The sequence below is a fragment of the Diabrotica virgifera genome, chromosome 6, assembly GCF_917563875.1.
Source record: "Diabrotica virgifera virgifera chromosome 6, PGI_DIABVI_V3a".
NCBI classification, from domain to species: Eukaryota; Metazoa; Arthropoda; class Insecta; order Coleoptera; family Chrysomelidae; genus Diabrotica; species Diabrotica virgifera.
Window position 1 is genome coordinate 186326504 of NC_065448.1, and position 14901 is coordinate 186341404.

The 14901-nt window shown below is 33.6% G+C and overlaps 1 protein-coding gene across 1 annotated transcript; it reads right to left on the reverse strand.

Annotated features, from left to right (window-relative positions):
• Nucleotides 1-10290: 10290 nt before the first annotated feature.
• LOC114324588 (collagen alpha-1(XVII) chain-like) lies at nt 10291-11178 on the reverse strand. Its single transcript, XM_028272454.2, has one exon. The coding sequence runs from the start codon at nt 11176-11178 to the stop codon at nt 10372-10374; it is 807 nt and encodes a 268-aa protein (XP_028128255.2). The 3' UTR covers nt 10291-10371.
• Nucleotides 11179-14901: the final 3723 nt, after the last annotated feature.

A 14901-nucleotide genomic window follows, 5' to 3' on the forward strand; every position in this document is an offset into this window, starting at 1 on the left:
AGTACCAATGACAACACAAAGAAAAAACAAAAAGAATGGTTTGATGAAGAATGTGAACAATCATTGGAAGAACGGGCCAAGCTACGATTAAAAATGATAACTCAAGGAACAAGAGAAGCGCAGGAAAATTACACTAAACAAAGAAATAGAACCAAAAAAATACTACGAGAAAAAAAAGGAAACATTATGAAGCTAAACTGAAAAATATAGAGGAAAGCTACAAAAATAATCAAATTAGGAACCTGTACCAAGGGACAAAAAATGAGAAACGAGGGCACCAACCGAAAACTGTACATTATAATGACAAAAATGGAGAAATGATTATGGGTGAACCAGAGATATTAGAACGCTGGAAGCAGTACTTTGATGAGCTTCTAAATGGACCTGAAAAGACAGACGATAATAACGAGGAAACAGAGGATCTAGTAAATGGAATACAAAATCAACAGGGTGAAGAGCAGGCTCCGATTATAAGCGAAATTCAGAATATCATCGATAAATTAAAAATGAACAAAAGCCCAGGAAGCGACGGCATAACGAATGAAATGATTAAATTTGGAGGAAATCAGTTAGTAGAGAAAATCCATAAACTAATTAATAATATATGGAAACAAGAAATACTACCTGAGGAATGGACAGAAGCAATACTGTGTCCTATTAACAAAAAAGGAAATATGGCAGATTGTCAGAATTATCGAGGCACAGTGCTGCTAAACATAACGTATAAAATATTGGCTATGCATATTAAAAACAGATTAACAACGAAGGTTGATAAAAGCATAGGAGAATATCAAAGTGGGTTCAGAAAAGGCAGAAGTACTGTGGATCAGGTCTTCACACTACGAGAAATACAGGCTGAAAGTTACGAATATAATAAAGACACCATGGTTCTTTTCATTGACTTTAAACAGGCTTTCGATCGAGTGAAAAGAAGCGAGTTATTCACAGCATTGCAAGACATGGACGTTTCTCCAAAGCTTATTAGAATTATAAAATTAACTCTCCAAAGAACAATGAATAAAGTCAAGATAAACAATACTATAACAGAAAGCTTTGAGGTCAAACCAGGAGTGCGGCAGGGTGATTCATTATCCTCTATAATGTTTAGCATATTACTAGAAAAGGTTATACAGGAAGCAAACATTAATAGAACAGGCCTGATCTACCACAAAAAAACATCAGTGCTTGGCATTCGCAGACGATGTGGTAATCTTGGCTAGGAGCAAAATAGAACTTATAGAAACAGTCATGAAACTCGAGGAGAGGGCAGCAACCAAAGGATTGTATATAAATGAAGCAAAAACAAAGTATATGGAATGGACAAATAAGCAATTCGTTCGGGGGCAATACATAACAATGACAACAGCGAAGGGAACACAGTATAAATTCGAAGAAATTGAGAGATTTGAGTATTTAGGAACTGTCTTCACAAGAGATCCTAACTGTGAAGAAGAAATACAAAAGAGAATTATGTCGGGGAACCGCGCTATATTTGCTCTTAATGGGTTGTTAAGAAGTAAAAATGTATCACGAGGAGCAAAACTAAGAACTTACAAGACCGTAATAAGGCCGATAGTAACGTATGCTTCTGAAACATGGGTCACAACAAAAAAACATCAAGAGTTGTTATTAGTTTGGGAGAGGAAAATACTGCGCAAAATCTTCGGTTGGAAAAACTCAAATGGACAATGGGTAAGAAGAACAAATAAGGAACTAAGTGAGTTCTATTAAGATCCTAACATACTAGCAGTAATTAAGGCGCAAAAACTTAGATGGTTGGGCCATGTGCAGAGGATGATTCCATCTAGAATTCCCAGAATGGTACTATCTAGTGCATTGGCAGGGAAAAGACGAAGAGGAAGACCGAGGTCACGATGGAGTAATGGAGTTAGAGAAGATATGAGAAGAATTAACGTAAGGAACTGGGAAAGAAAAGCGACTGACAAAAGGGAGTGGAAAAGAATAGTACATCAAGCCATGGGCCTACTAGGCTCGTAGTGCTTACATATTATTAATAAAATAAAATGGGTCTCTTGATTCCGTGATGCTTTTTTTAATAAGTCAGTTAAAATTTGATCAAGATATTATCTTTGAGCTCTACATCCTGCTTGTTATTTTATTCCATACGATTCCCACTCTTTTTCGATTAAATTTTTTTCGTACATTCGACTAAATGTAAAAAGGTGCTGCTTATTGGGATACATCTTTAATTTCCACAACAATTATGGGTCTTTTTTATAAACAGGCTTATCCAAGATTCTTTCTAACTCCTTAGGATATCTTCCCCGTTTATATAGTTCATAACTAATAATTCTTCTAAGCAGGACGTCAACTTGGGTGTTTCATTCTTTAATAGTTCTTCCCCTCGGCGGGTGTAATTTCCTCACCAAAATAATCTTTTACCTGCGTTTAGAAGGGTATGTCACAATCCCACAGGTATTTTCCTCACCAAGACCGAAATTGTTATTTCAGTTATTTCAGGTAGATTTCACTAAACGTATTCAATTGAATTATTTATCTACTATTAAATTACAGTAGGTACCTATAACAATTAATTAATTAATTATATTATATTATTTTTAGTCTTAATTGGAATTTTGACAAAAATGGCATGTTTAATAGAAAGTGATCGCGGTAAACCTTACACGGTAGTGGTATTTGAAAATTTTATTTTTTATAAAGTGAAAGTTTTAAAAAGTGAAGAAGTGTTCTGGAGGATAAAACAACTTGTAGTGCGAAATTTTTTACTATTGGTGCAACTTTTACAATATTTAGAAGTAGCCTACAACATAATCATGAACCAGATTGTCAGAAGTTAGATCGAAAAATTATTTCTAACTATTGTAAACGTAAAGCCAAGGAGAATATTATTGAAAAACCAGCAAAAATTATACGCCAAGCGCTTGCAGCTAATTTGTCTGAAACAATTACTACGATTGTTGTCAGTTACATAAGAAAAAATATATAATTATCGACGAAAAATGATGCCTGGTCGACTTACTTCCAATATTGATGAGGTTCAAGAATTTGTGAAGAGGTGTGCTCAAAAAATAACCAAGACCAAGAGGGAAAATTGTCTCTTTATAAACTGTGTCAAAAGTAGAATAATTGATTAATAGCAAGCTGAAAATTTGTTAATAGCTTAAGGGTGTCTAGTTGAACAAACTTTGATGTATGGGAACACTGGAACAGGGAACGTTTTAACTGTGGAACAGGCTAAAAATTTGGAACGGTCAGACCACGAAAATGGCACATGTATTTTGTCCGACAGAACAGACTTAAACTCTCCGAACAGAGATTAAACTCTCATGCAAAAATCAGACTGCTATTTGTCACCAAATGGGCGTTTTAATGAGTGGAACATGTAGAATATGTCAAATGACAGGAATTATGACAGGTGATAAATAGCAGTCTGATTTTTGCATGAGAGTTTAATCTCTGTTCGGAGAGTTTAAGTCTGTTCTGTTGGACAAAACAAATGTGCCGTTTTCGTGTTCTGACCGTTCCAAATTTTTAACCTGATCCACAGTTAAAACGTCCCCTCTTCCAGTGTTCCCATATATCAAAGTTTGTTCAACTAGACACCCTTAAGCTATTAACAAGTTTTCAGCTTGCTATTAATCAACTTTTTTTCATACGCAGGATCCAGACCTATTAGATGTGAAACAAATATAAGACTTTTAGCCACATTGAATTTTATTATATGGATGGCACATTTTCTTACTGTACCACATATTATTTGCAATTATTCACTATTCATGGGCTAATTAATGGCCATTATATTTCTGTATTATACTGTTTACCGCCAAACAAAAAAAAAAAAACAGAAATTTACAATATTTTTTATTTGTTAAAATCCGGAAATTTTAAAGCTCTCAAAATTGAGTTTATTGCTAGTAAAATTTTTGAAGGTTTTGAAGAGGCTATACACAATGCAATCATTGAAATGTGTCCGAACACTGAAATACATGTTGTAAATTACACCTACACCAAGCTTGGTATAGAAATGTTTTAGTTTCCTGAATCAGAATATAAAAACTATTCTGTAGGAGGCAAGTGGCTCAAACATACTTTTGGCCTTACACATAAAACCAGAAGACGTATCAGCTTGTTTTGTGTTTGATTTAATGTCATGCAAACCAGAAAATGAAATTTTAGATAGATAATATTTTGATTATTTAGTTGAAACTTATATAGACGAAACTGCCATATTCTCCTCATATTTGTGGACAGAGGCAAATTATTATGTTATTCGTATTACGAATGCTTGCGAATCTTTTCATTCGCATTTTAATTTATCGTTTTGTAATACGCATCCATCCATATATTATATTTTCTTTGAAAAAATAAAGAATTTCAGGTAGAAACGTATGTTAAAATTTAAAGTTTGCATATTTCAAAACATATCAAAGATAAACAAGCTAAACAGAAATTGAAAAATGTAGAAAATTTATTAATAAGATATCAGTCTAATCAAATGACTAGAATAGATTTTGTAAAGTGCCTGCCTTATTATAGAAAATATTAAATAATAATTTATACGTCTTGCATAATATTATCTATATGGGCGGAGGTAAATTCCTCACCAACCAGTAGAACCATATAATTCGACAGGTATTTTCCTCACCAAGTTTAAGGGTTCGTATTAATCCGGTAGGTATTTTCCTCACCAACTCACTCAGGTAATAAAATAAAAAATATAGATATAATTTAAGAATGATTATTATGAAAGCATCCGAAATCCGAATAAAAGACATTCATTTCCTTACGTTGCGTTGTAATAATAGTTTATAATATAGATAATGTGCAAAACGTATAACTTATTATTTATTATTTACTATAATAAGAAACACACTTTACAAAATCCATTATAGTCATTTGATTAGACTGATAGCTTATTATAATTATTAATACCAAGGGTATTATAAGGATAATAACGCTTGAGGTCAATAGTGTATAGACCGAGGGCCTTCGGCCCGAGGTATATACGTTGACCGAAAGCGTTATTATTTTATTATTATAATACCCGTGATGCCTTCAACGTTTAATGTCCGACTAAATTATTCTTTATATGCAAAAAATTTGAATAAATTTTGAATTAATTAGTTTTCGAATAAGTACATTTACCAGAAATAGTCGCAACGTAATTGTGGTAACCATAGTTTTAATTAGAGTTTTATTTGTCAACTTGACAGTATTTAACTCGTTATTTAAATTTAATAGGCGATAGGGCGTTATTTTTCTATAACACCCCCTTGGGCGTTATATCATACTAATAGACTTCGAAATAATGTCATTATTTGTCAAATAATAGACCAGTCGTACGTAAATTTTCTACATTTTTCTCAGCTTACTTGCAGACTGCAGTAATAAAAAAAATTCATTTTATAGTTTGCATGACATTAAATTAAACACAAAACAATCTGATACGTCTTCCGGTTTTATATAATGTAAGGCCAAAAGTATGTTTGAGCCTACTTCAGGAGCATTTGTATATTCTGATGTTAAATCAAGAGACTGAATTTTCTATACCAAGTTTGGTGTACTTAGGCGAAATCTTCAATAATGTATTTCAGTGTTTGGACATATTTGAATGATTGCATTATGTATAAATATAGCCTTTTCAAAATCCACAAAAACTTTACTAGGATTAAACTCAATTTCGAGAGCTTTAAAAATCTCTGATTTTAACAAATAGAAAAGATTGTTTTAAGTTCCTGTTTTTTTTTTTGTTTGACTGTAAACAGTATAATAAAGAAATATAATGCCCATTAATTGGCCCATGAATAGTGAATAATTGCAAATAATATGTGGTACGGTAATAATTGTGCCATACATATAATATACGAGAGGGGCAAAATTATGGAATAAATTAATTTTCTCTAAAACGGACGATTTTGGAGAAAAACCCCGAAATAAGTCGATTTTTATTTTTAAATTACAATTTTTTGGCCTATATTTTCATAGTAGTAACGTCATCTAACTGTAGGTGATCACGTAACCATGATTTTTTTTAAATGGGAATAGGGGTAGTGTGGTAGCTGATTTGAAAGTGTGTTATATTCTCTATTCAGTAATATAAACATTAATGTAATTATTGATTGATTGATTGATTGATTGATTAATTGATGACGTCACTAATATGAAATATAGATATGCCAAAAAATTGTGATTTAAAAATAAAAATCGACGTGGTTCGGGGTGTTTTGTACAAAATCGTCCATTTTAGAGAAAATGAATATATTCCATAATTTTGCCCCTCTCTGTATAAAATTCAATGTTGCTAAAAATCTTATATTTGTTTCAAATTCACAACTAAATACAGTTATCTTACTTTTGACACAGTTTATAAAGAGAAAATTTTCCTCCTTGGTTGTTTTTTGAGCACATCTCTTCACAAATTTTTGAACCTCATCAATATTGGAAGGAAGTCGACCAGGCATCATTTTCGTCGATAATTATATATATTTTTTCTTATGTAACAGACATCAATCGTGGTAATTTTTTCAGGCAAATTAGCTGCAAGCTCTTGGCGAATGATCTTTGGCGGTTTTTCAGTATATTCTCTTCGGCTCTACGTTTACAAGAGTAAGTAACAATTTTTCGATCTATCTTCTGCAGATCTGGTTCATGATTATGTTTTACGCTACTTCTAGTTATTGTAAAATTTGCCCCAATAGTATTCAATTTCGCACTAAAAGTTATTTTATTGCCTCCAGAACATTTCTTCACTTTCTAAAACTATCACCTTATAAAAAATAAAATTTTCAAATACCGAGATTACTTTCTATTAAACATGCCATTTTTGTCAAAATTCCAATTATGACTAAAAATAAAATACTATAAAATTAATTAATTAATTATTATAGGTACCTACTGTAATTTTATAGTAGATAAATAATTTCCTTGAATGCCTTTTAGTAAAATCAACCTGAAACAGCCATTTCAGTTTTGGTGAGGAAAATACCTGTCGGATTATGACATACCCTTCCAAACTCAGGTATAAGATTATTTTGGTGAGGAAATTACACCCGCCGATCTATATTATGGACTATTATGATAATGTAAGGAAATTAATGTCTTGTATTCGGATTTCGGATGCTTTCATCATATACATTCCTAAATTAAATCTGTATTTTTATTTTATTACCTGAGTGAGTTGGTGAGGAAAATACCTACCGGATTAATAGGAAACCTTAAATTTGGTGAGGAAAATACCTGTCGGATTATATGTTTTTATAGGTTGGTGAGGAATTTACCTCCGCCCCTTTCCCTATATATTCAGGTAGATACTGATGAAAAATGTTTTTTATGGATTTAATTATTAGATATTCCCCTTGGACATGAAAACGTATATAGTCCAGGTCCCATCTGTTTGAGATGGACGTTGAGAGATGACTCAATTTTTTTTGCAGAAATTGCTTGAAATAACTCAAATAATAATATTTGAGTTATCCTCCCTCTCAAAAAGGTCCGGAACATTGTTTAAATAATTAAAATGTAAAAAAAAATGGAGGAAAAATTCGATTTCTTTCTTCGTTTTTTGATTATAACTTTAAAAGTATTCATTTCAGAGAAAAGATGTACTGACATAAAAGTTGAGTAATTAAATTTGCTACAATATAGAATTAGTTAAAAATTTAAAAAATAGTCACCCTTGTTGCAAAATAGCAATAATTGCGAAAAAACCATACAAAAACAAGTATTCGCATTTTACGTTTTTCAACCATTTATGCTACACTTAGGAAATTCATATGTCATTCAGAAAAACTTTATGATACACTAAAATAATACTGTAAATTTTATTAAGATCGGTTTAACAGATTTTGCAAAATAAATTGTGCAATCCAGCTTTCGCAAAAAGATTTATTTTTTCAAAATGTTACAGGACTGAAAATAAAGTAGATAGCAAGTTGAAATTTTTTTTTTTTGCGTATAGAAGTGAACTGCACCTTTCATTTTCAATTTGTAAAATTAAAATTGATTAACTACCACGGCGTCAGGAATTTTTTTAAATAAACATTAATTATTGGTGCTACGCGCAGGACAACGGTGTTCGATTCACACAAGTTGATTTCCACCAAAATTTCTTCCAATCTTTATCTAATATATTATTTTCGTACTCTATATTTTGTTGTATTTTAATATTTTAATTCCACAAAAATCAAACTAATTTTATTATTGTTTGTGAAATATTGTTTAAACAATTGCATATGTATAAAAATAATAAACTTTTATTATCTAAGTTAAAATATATGAACAAAGAAAGTTTTTGGTAAAAAAAGTGTTATTTCAAAGGATAGAATATGTGTTTTTATTTTGCAATAAACAAATTTATTTATTTGTATCGAAATGTAATAAAAATTAAAATGTATCAATCATTATCAAAGGTCATTAGAATGCCCAATCAGAGCAAACTATCCGCTGTCCTGCGCGCAGCACAAATAATTAATGTTTATTTAAAAAAAATCCTGACGCCGTGGTAGTTAACTGATTTTAATTTTGCGAATTGCAAATGAACGATACAGTACACTTCTATAGGCAAAAAAAATTCAAATTGCTATCTGCTTTATTTTCGGTCCTGTAACATTTTGAAAAAATGATTTTTTTTGCGAAAGCTGGATTGCAAAATTTATTTTGCAAAATCTGTTAAACCGATCTTAACGAAATTTACAGTATTATTTTACTGTATTATAAAGTTTTTCTGGGTGAAATATGAAGGTCCTAAGTGTAGCATAAATGGTTGAAAAACGTAAAATTCGAATACTTGTTTTTGTATGTTTTTTTCGCAATTATTGCTATTTTGCAACAAGGGTGACTATTTTTTAAATATCTCACCAATTTTATATTGCAGGAAATTTAATTACACAACTTTATACTTTTAAAATTATAATCAAAAAACGAAGAAAAAAATCGAATTTTTCCTTCATTTTTTGATATTTTGATTATTTAAACAATGTTCCGGATCTTTTTGAGATGGAGGATAACTCAAATATTATTATTTGAATTATTTTCAAGCAATTTCTGCAAAAAAATTTGAGTCACCTCTCAACGTCCAAATGTACTAATATTTTTACAGATGCGCCCTGGTCTAATAGGGGATAAGGAATAATACTTTTATATTTCTTCTAGGATTTCCTATAAGTAATGACAAATCCATGTGTTTATCGAAATACGCTGTATGCTGGTTTTGTTTGACGTATCTATCCGCAGAGATTCCATTACTTTCCATGCTTGTCATGATTTTGATCCTCCAATGTAGCAGTCAATCTCTTTGCATTTTGCACCCCAAGTTTTATTCAGATTCTTTCTAATTATTTGTTTAAAATATGCCTGCTCTACATCATCCATTATTTTTCGCTAAATGTGTAATTATTGTCTAAAATAAAAACTTTTTAAGTTGTTATGAAGAAGTTTATTCCAAGATAAGGAAATTTTTTACTAAGAAAACTATTTTTACTAAAAACTAACCACAATTTTGGTTTAAATATAATATTTATTTTGACGTTTCGAGTTACACTTCAGATATCGTTTCCAAAATACAAACTAAATATATTTTGTTTTTATTACTTGGCAATACAAAAAATTCTACTAATAAATTTTATCTGACTAATTCATATTAACAATTCAGATATATATTAAAGATTTTAAATAAACCACTTTAAAAAGACATTTTTATTATTTTGAATTGCTTTCCAAATATATAGGACGAATTTAGAAGGAGATTCGGGTTATAAAAAATCAACTTTAACTAAAGAACACCTGCTAGGAAGATCATAGCCTGTGACTTGTCTTTAAAAAGACAACCAAAAAACCAAAAAATTCTTCTGGCCTAAATATGTATATTCCTACCTAATATTTACATATTATATTCAAATATCTGTAGTGGTATGGCAAAACTTGAATTTTCCGATTTTTACCAAAGTGAGATTATTTGCTTGATATGATAACTAGTAACTATATTTTTTCTAGTTGGTATCTATATGGTAGACGGACATATCAACTATTTCCATAACGGTACACATGTACTTGGAAATCATTAAAATGGTACAGTAATATTAAAAAATTCCACAATTGAATCTCTAAATAAAAAAGTGAAACTTGAAAATAAGTAGCTGAATCAAAACAGGAAATATGGAGAAAAAATAAGATAATATACGTAAATAAATAATATAATTAAATACAAAAAACCTGACAAAATTTTTAAAGGTAGGAGCAGAAATTTAACTGCTAAAATTACATACGCTTGAAGATAGAAATAGAAAAAGTAATCACAACAAAACCTAAAATAAAAATAAAAAGTCTTTATTATATTAAACACAAATAAATAATAAATAAACAATAAATTAAAACAGACTATTTTGGTATCTCTTATGCTGGTTTGTATCCAGGTTGCAATCCCAAAGGTAGGGGAAGCTCCTCAAAACTTCTTCCATAGGAAGAATGTCCATAACTGGGATGTTCTTCATGTCCTACTGAGTGTGAGCTAGAGTGGCTATAGACAGGCTTTGATACTATCTCGTACGTGGTAGCTTTTTGGTTGTGGGTAATAGCTTTCAGTCCAATTATAACAGAAAGAAGAAGAGAGATCAGACCGGTCATCAAGGCTTTTCCTGCAATGGCGGCTATACCACCTAGAGCCAAGGCGAGTAGGGTTCCTTTCAACATTGCTCCAGCAGCTACCATCATCCCCATGCCGCCTCCTCCACCTCCTCCTTTTTTGCCGCCGCCACCACCACCACCACCGCCTCCGCCACCGCCACCTCCTCTTGCGGACTCGACAGTGTCTTTGTTAATTAAATTAAGCCGTAAAGAATGACTGTTTAAATAAGAAGTCACTTTTTTCAAGAGGAACGCGTCCAGGCGGGCGTCGGGATCATTGGGAAAGTCTCGTGCTAATTCAGACACCATATCTGCCGTCGAACTTTTATCACTTTGCTCTTCCTTTATCACCGAAACTCCCGGTAGAACACTATAATTATTTTCCTCGTTTAACTTATCGACCCATGACACTATGTCCAATTTTAAACATGTCGTCGAATAACTAGTTGCACAGTCTCTTGACAAAGATTTTTTGTATTCACTTTTTGACTTAGGTTCAGGTATTTCGTCGTCCGCGAACACGGCAATAGCTATACACAATACCGACAGAAAAGTCAGATATTTTTTCGAGAACATTGTTGCAAAAATGTTCTCTGTTCAAATGGTAGTGCAACTAGAGCGGCCGTGCTTTTATATAGTAGAGTTGTAGAGTATGTAGAAAAATTCTTTCATGTTGTTTATCAGCGATTACCCATTTATCATGAATGGAAATTACTCTCTAGACCAGTTTCCTATAGAGCAAGTACGAGCATAAGCGGTGCATTGTTGGTTTCGAATTAAAAACGGGGTTAACAAGTTTTTATATTTTAATACTTACTGAAGTAATTACAATATAAAATGGACGACATGAACATACGATTCCCTTTTATCAATTAATCTAAAGTTACTAAAGAATTAATACAAAAAACTTAATACATTCACTCGTAAGAAGACTAAAAAATGATCACTGGGAACGTTTTTCAAAAGAAATGGAGCATGATACTACAAAACAGAAAAGCAACAGGTAAGGACGGAATACCAAATTAATTACTTAAATATTATGTAGAAGCAATGACAGAACAATTAAAAACATTAATTAACAAGACATGTTAAATGTTAAAAACATCAATCTAAAGTTATTAAAGAATTAATAAAAAAAACTTAATACATTCACTCGTAAGAAGAATAAAAAATTATCACTGGGAACGTTTTTCAAAAGAAATGGAACATGATGCTACAAAACAGAAAAGCATCAGGTAAGGACGGAATACCAAACGAATTACTTAAATCTTATGGAGCAGCAATGACAGAAAAATTAACAACATTAATTAACAAAATTTTAAAACGCAACAAAATACCGGCAAAATGAAAAACGAGCGATCTAATTCTAATATTCAAAAAGGGCTATGAAAAGCAGGCAGAAAACTACAGAGATAACAACTTATTAATACTACCCTAAAACTAACAACTAAAATTCTACAAGAACTAATCAATCAGAGGATAAGTTTAGCAGATGAACAACAGGGTGTTTGTACTGGAAGATCGTGTACAGATGTAATATTCGTCATAGAGCAAACGACTGAGAAATCACTAGGGTATAATCGACCACAATTTCTATATCTGATAGACTTAAAGAAAGTATTTGACAGAGTAAGAGTACGAACATGCCGAAGATACATGGATGAGCGCGGTGTAGATCGCGATCGCGGTCGAGGTTTACATCGATGACGCGCAGAACATACCGAAGATACCTTCCTTTCAGTACTCTTTGCGGTTTCCGTGTAACCAAAACTTGGCGCAACCTGATTACAACAAGAAATGAATAAATACACCAGCCGTATTTCCGGCGAATGTCACGTGGTTTAAAAACCACCAATAAACTTTAATTTACCACGCGATCAGCAGCTCTATCGCGATGTCAAACCAACTATTTTGTTTTGGCATCGACATCGCTGTAAACCGCGACAATAGGTCGCGAGGGTGAACAGGTGACACATCCTTGGTATGTGCGATCTCATAAAAAAATGAAGGTTTGTTTACACATCGATATAGCGACCGCGATCGTGACCTACACAGCGCACATCCATGTATTTTCGGCATGTTCGTACCCTTAGACTCAAAGAAGTAATCCATATTCTGTATAATAGAGAAGTCCCCCTAGGTATCATAAAAACTATTGAACACATCTCCCACAGCATCAAAATGGAAGCCAGAATAGATGAATAACTTAGAGAACCTATAGACGTAGGAAGCGGAATAAGAGAGGGAGCCTTATTGAATAACATGCTTTCTAATTTAATCATGGATGAAATCATCAGAAGTGTCAAAAAAGGAAGAGGAAGCGTCAACAATGTTTATTTGAAAGTTATAGAACTTACAGGTGATGGAGACAGAAAGGAAATCTAACTGATTCTGATAGAAACATTATCTTAGGCAAACAGATTAAAAAAATAACGAGGACAGAATACCTAGAGCAACTGTTTGAAGATAAAAGAGGTAACACAGTTGAGCTAGAATAAGAGGTAAATGATGTGAGAATAATTTAACAATAACACAGCTAAATGATAGCAAAGCAGCAAGGTCCAATAATATACAAGCAGAACTACTCAAACTGATGGACAACGAATCAATAATAATAATCACAATGATACTCAGAAATATAAACAACTCTGGAGAAATACCATCAAAGTGGCTGAAGTCTGAGTTTATTGCACTTCCAAAAAAAACCAGGTGACAAAAATTGCGAAGAATAATCGACGATAAGCCTAATTAGTAGTCATATCCTTTTTTTGGATTGAGGTGTAACGCTCTTAGCAGACTAGGGAAGGTGTCCCTAGTACTGTTATACTCGGACAAGAGATTAGGGCCCACAGACCAGAGTATGGTTCATGCGACCCTCGTGCCCCCCATAACCAGCCGCCTACCAACTAAAACCACCCCCTCTTCAAACCCGGAATATCCCTGAACGTGTGACGTGTTCTTTGAAGAACGATACATGGGGATAATCCGCGCGGTTTAGAATGTAAGTAGAAATATGTGTGTCCTATTAATCTGCCTAAGAGTAGCAGGAGCAGGTGGAGGTTCTTTTCCTGAAGTGGAAAGTGGGCTAAGCACCTATCGGGAGCGATGGGGCTTAGGTGGATCAAGGATCAAGATTAGGTCCTTAACTAGGATCGAAACCGATTTTTTTTTATTTATATGAGGATGGTGAGCAAACCCCCTTATCCGTTTTGCTCTGCGTGCTCGAGTATCGTCCTTTATTTAATTGTGTTAGTTACAACGTGTATTATGTATTCGTAGCTGTTTCTATTTTCTAACGCGAGGTTCAATATGTTGTCCAGACCTATATCCCTGAATCGGTTTCTGAGCCTGGCCTGCCCGCGAGCGAAGACGCTGCACCGAAAAACGCAGCGCTGAGCGTCCTCCCTCACGTGGCAAGTCAGGCACAGGTCATCGTTAGCCTTTCAGATGCGGTGTGTGAATGCTCGGAATGAACCATGTCATGTTAGAAATTGTGTAAAATAAAAGTTGGGCTTCTTGAACTTGCAAGCGAACCACCACCTTACATTCGGGATTAATCTCTTCGTCCACTGGGCCTTATTGTGTTCTGCCTCCCATTCCGCTTGACAGTCCGACAGAAGCCGTTCTCTGACGACCGCTCTTGCTTCCGGCAATTGACCGTACGGTGTTTTGTAGAGGGACGTACGTTCGCTGGCTAGTCCCACAGCACTTAGGCCACAATTGACCCATTGTGCATCCTCCCAGGGGGTTGTCGTCCTTAGCTCATTGTCCGTCCATCCTGACATTTCCAGGAACGTAGACAAATCGCCAGGGGACATCTTCCCTATGTCGGCAGGTATAGGCCAAGCCTCGCCGAACGCATACTCTCGTATTGACGATAACTCCGGACATTCACTTAGGACATGCTCGACAGTTTCGTCATCTCATTCACACCTCCTGCATAGAGGTGTGTCTACTAGCCCCAGTGTGTAAAGATGTTTTCTTAATTGACAATTGACAGTTAAAATACCAACTGTAAAAAGCTTAGGTTTTCCTGATCATTCTCAAGTACTTTTCTGGTGCTGACTTCCCAAGGTTCCTTAGTGTTATTTTGGCAAGTCTACATCTTGGCCCTTCTTCCCATCTCTTTACAGTTTGCGTGTGTGAGTGATATTTGGCAATTTCCTCGATTGTTTCAGTTGACCAGCCAAAAAGATAACCAGGTCCTAAGGATCTTAGGCCTGCTGTCGTCCTAGCTAGCTGGTCAGGAATGCGGTTGCCTTTGTTTCCGTTGTGTCTTTTAACCCTCCTCAGGATGAT

Coding starts and splice junctions, on each gene's coding strand:
- LOC114324588 (XM_028272454.2), bottom strand. CDS start 11,178: ATGTTCTCGAAAAAATATCTGACTTTTCTGTCGGTATTGTGTATAGCT.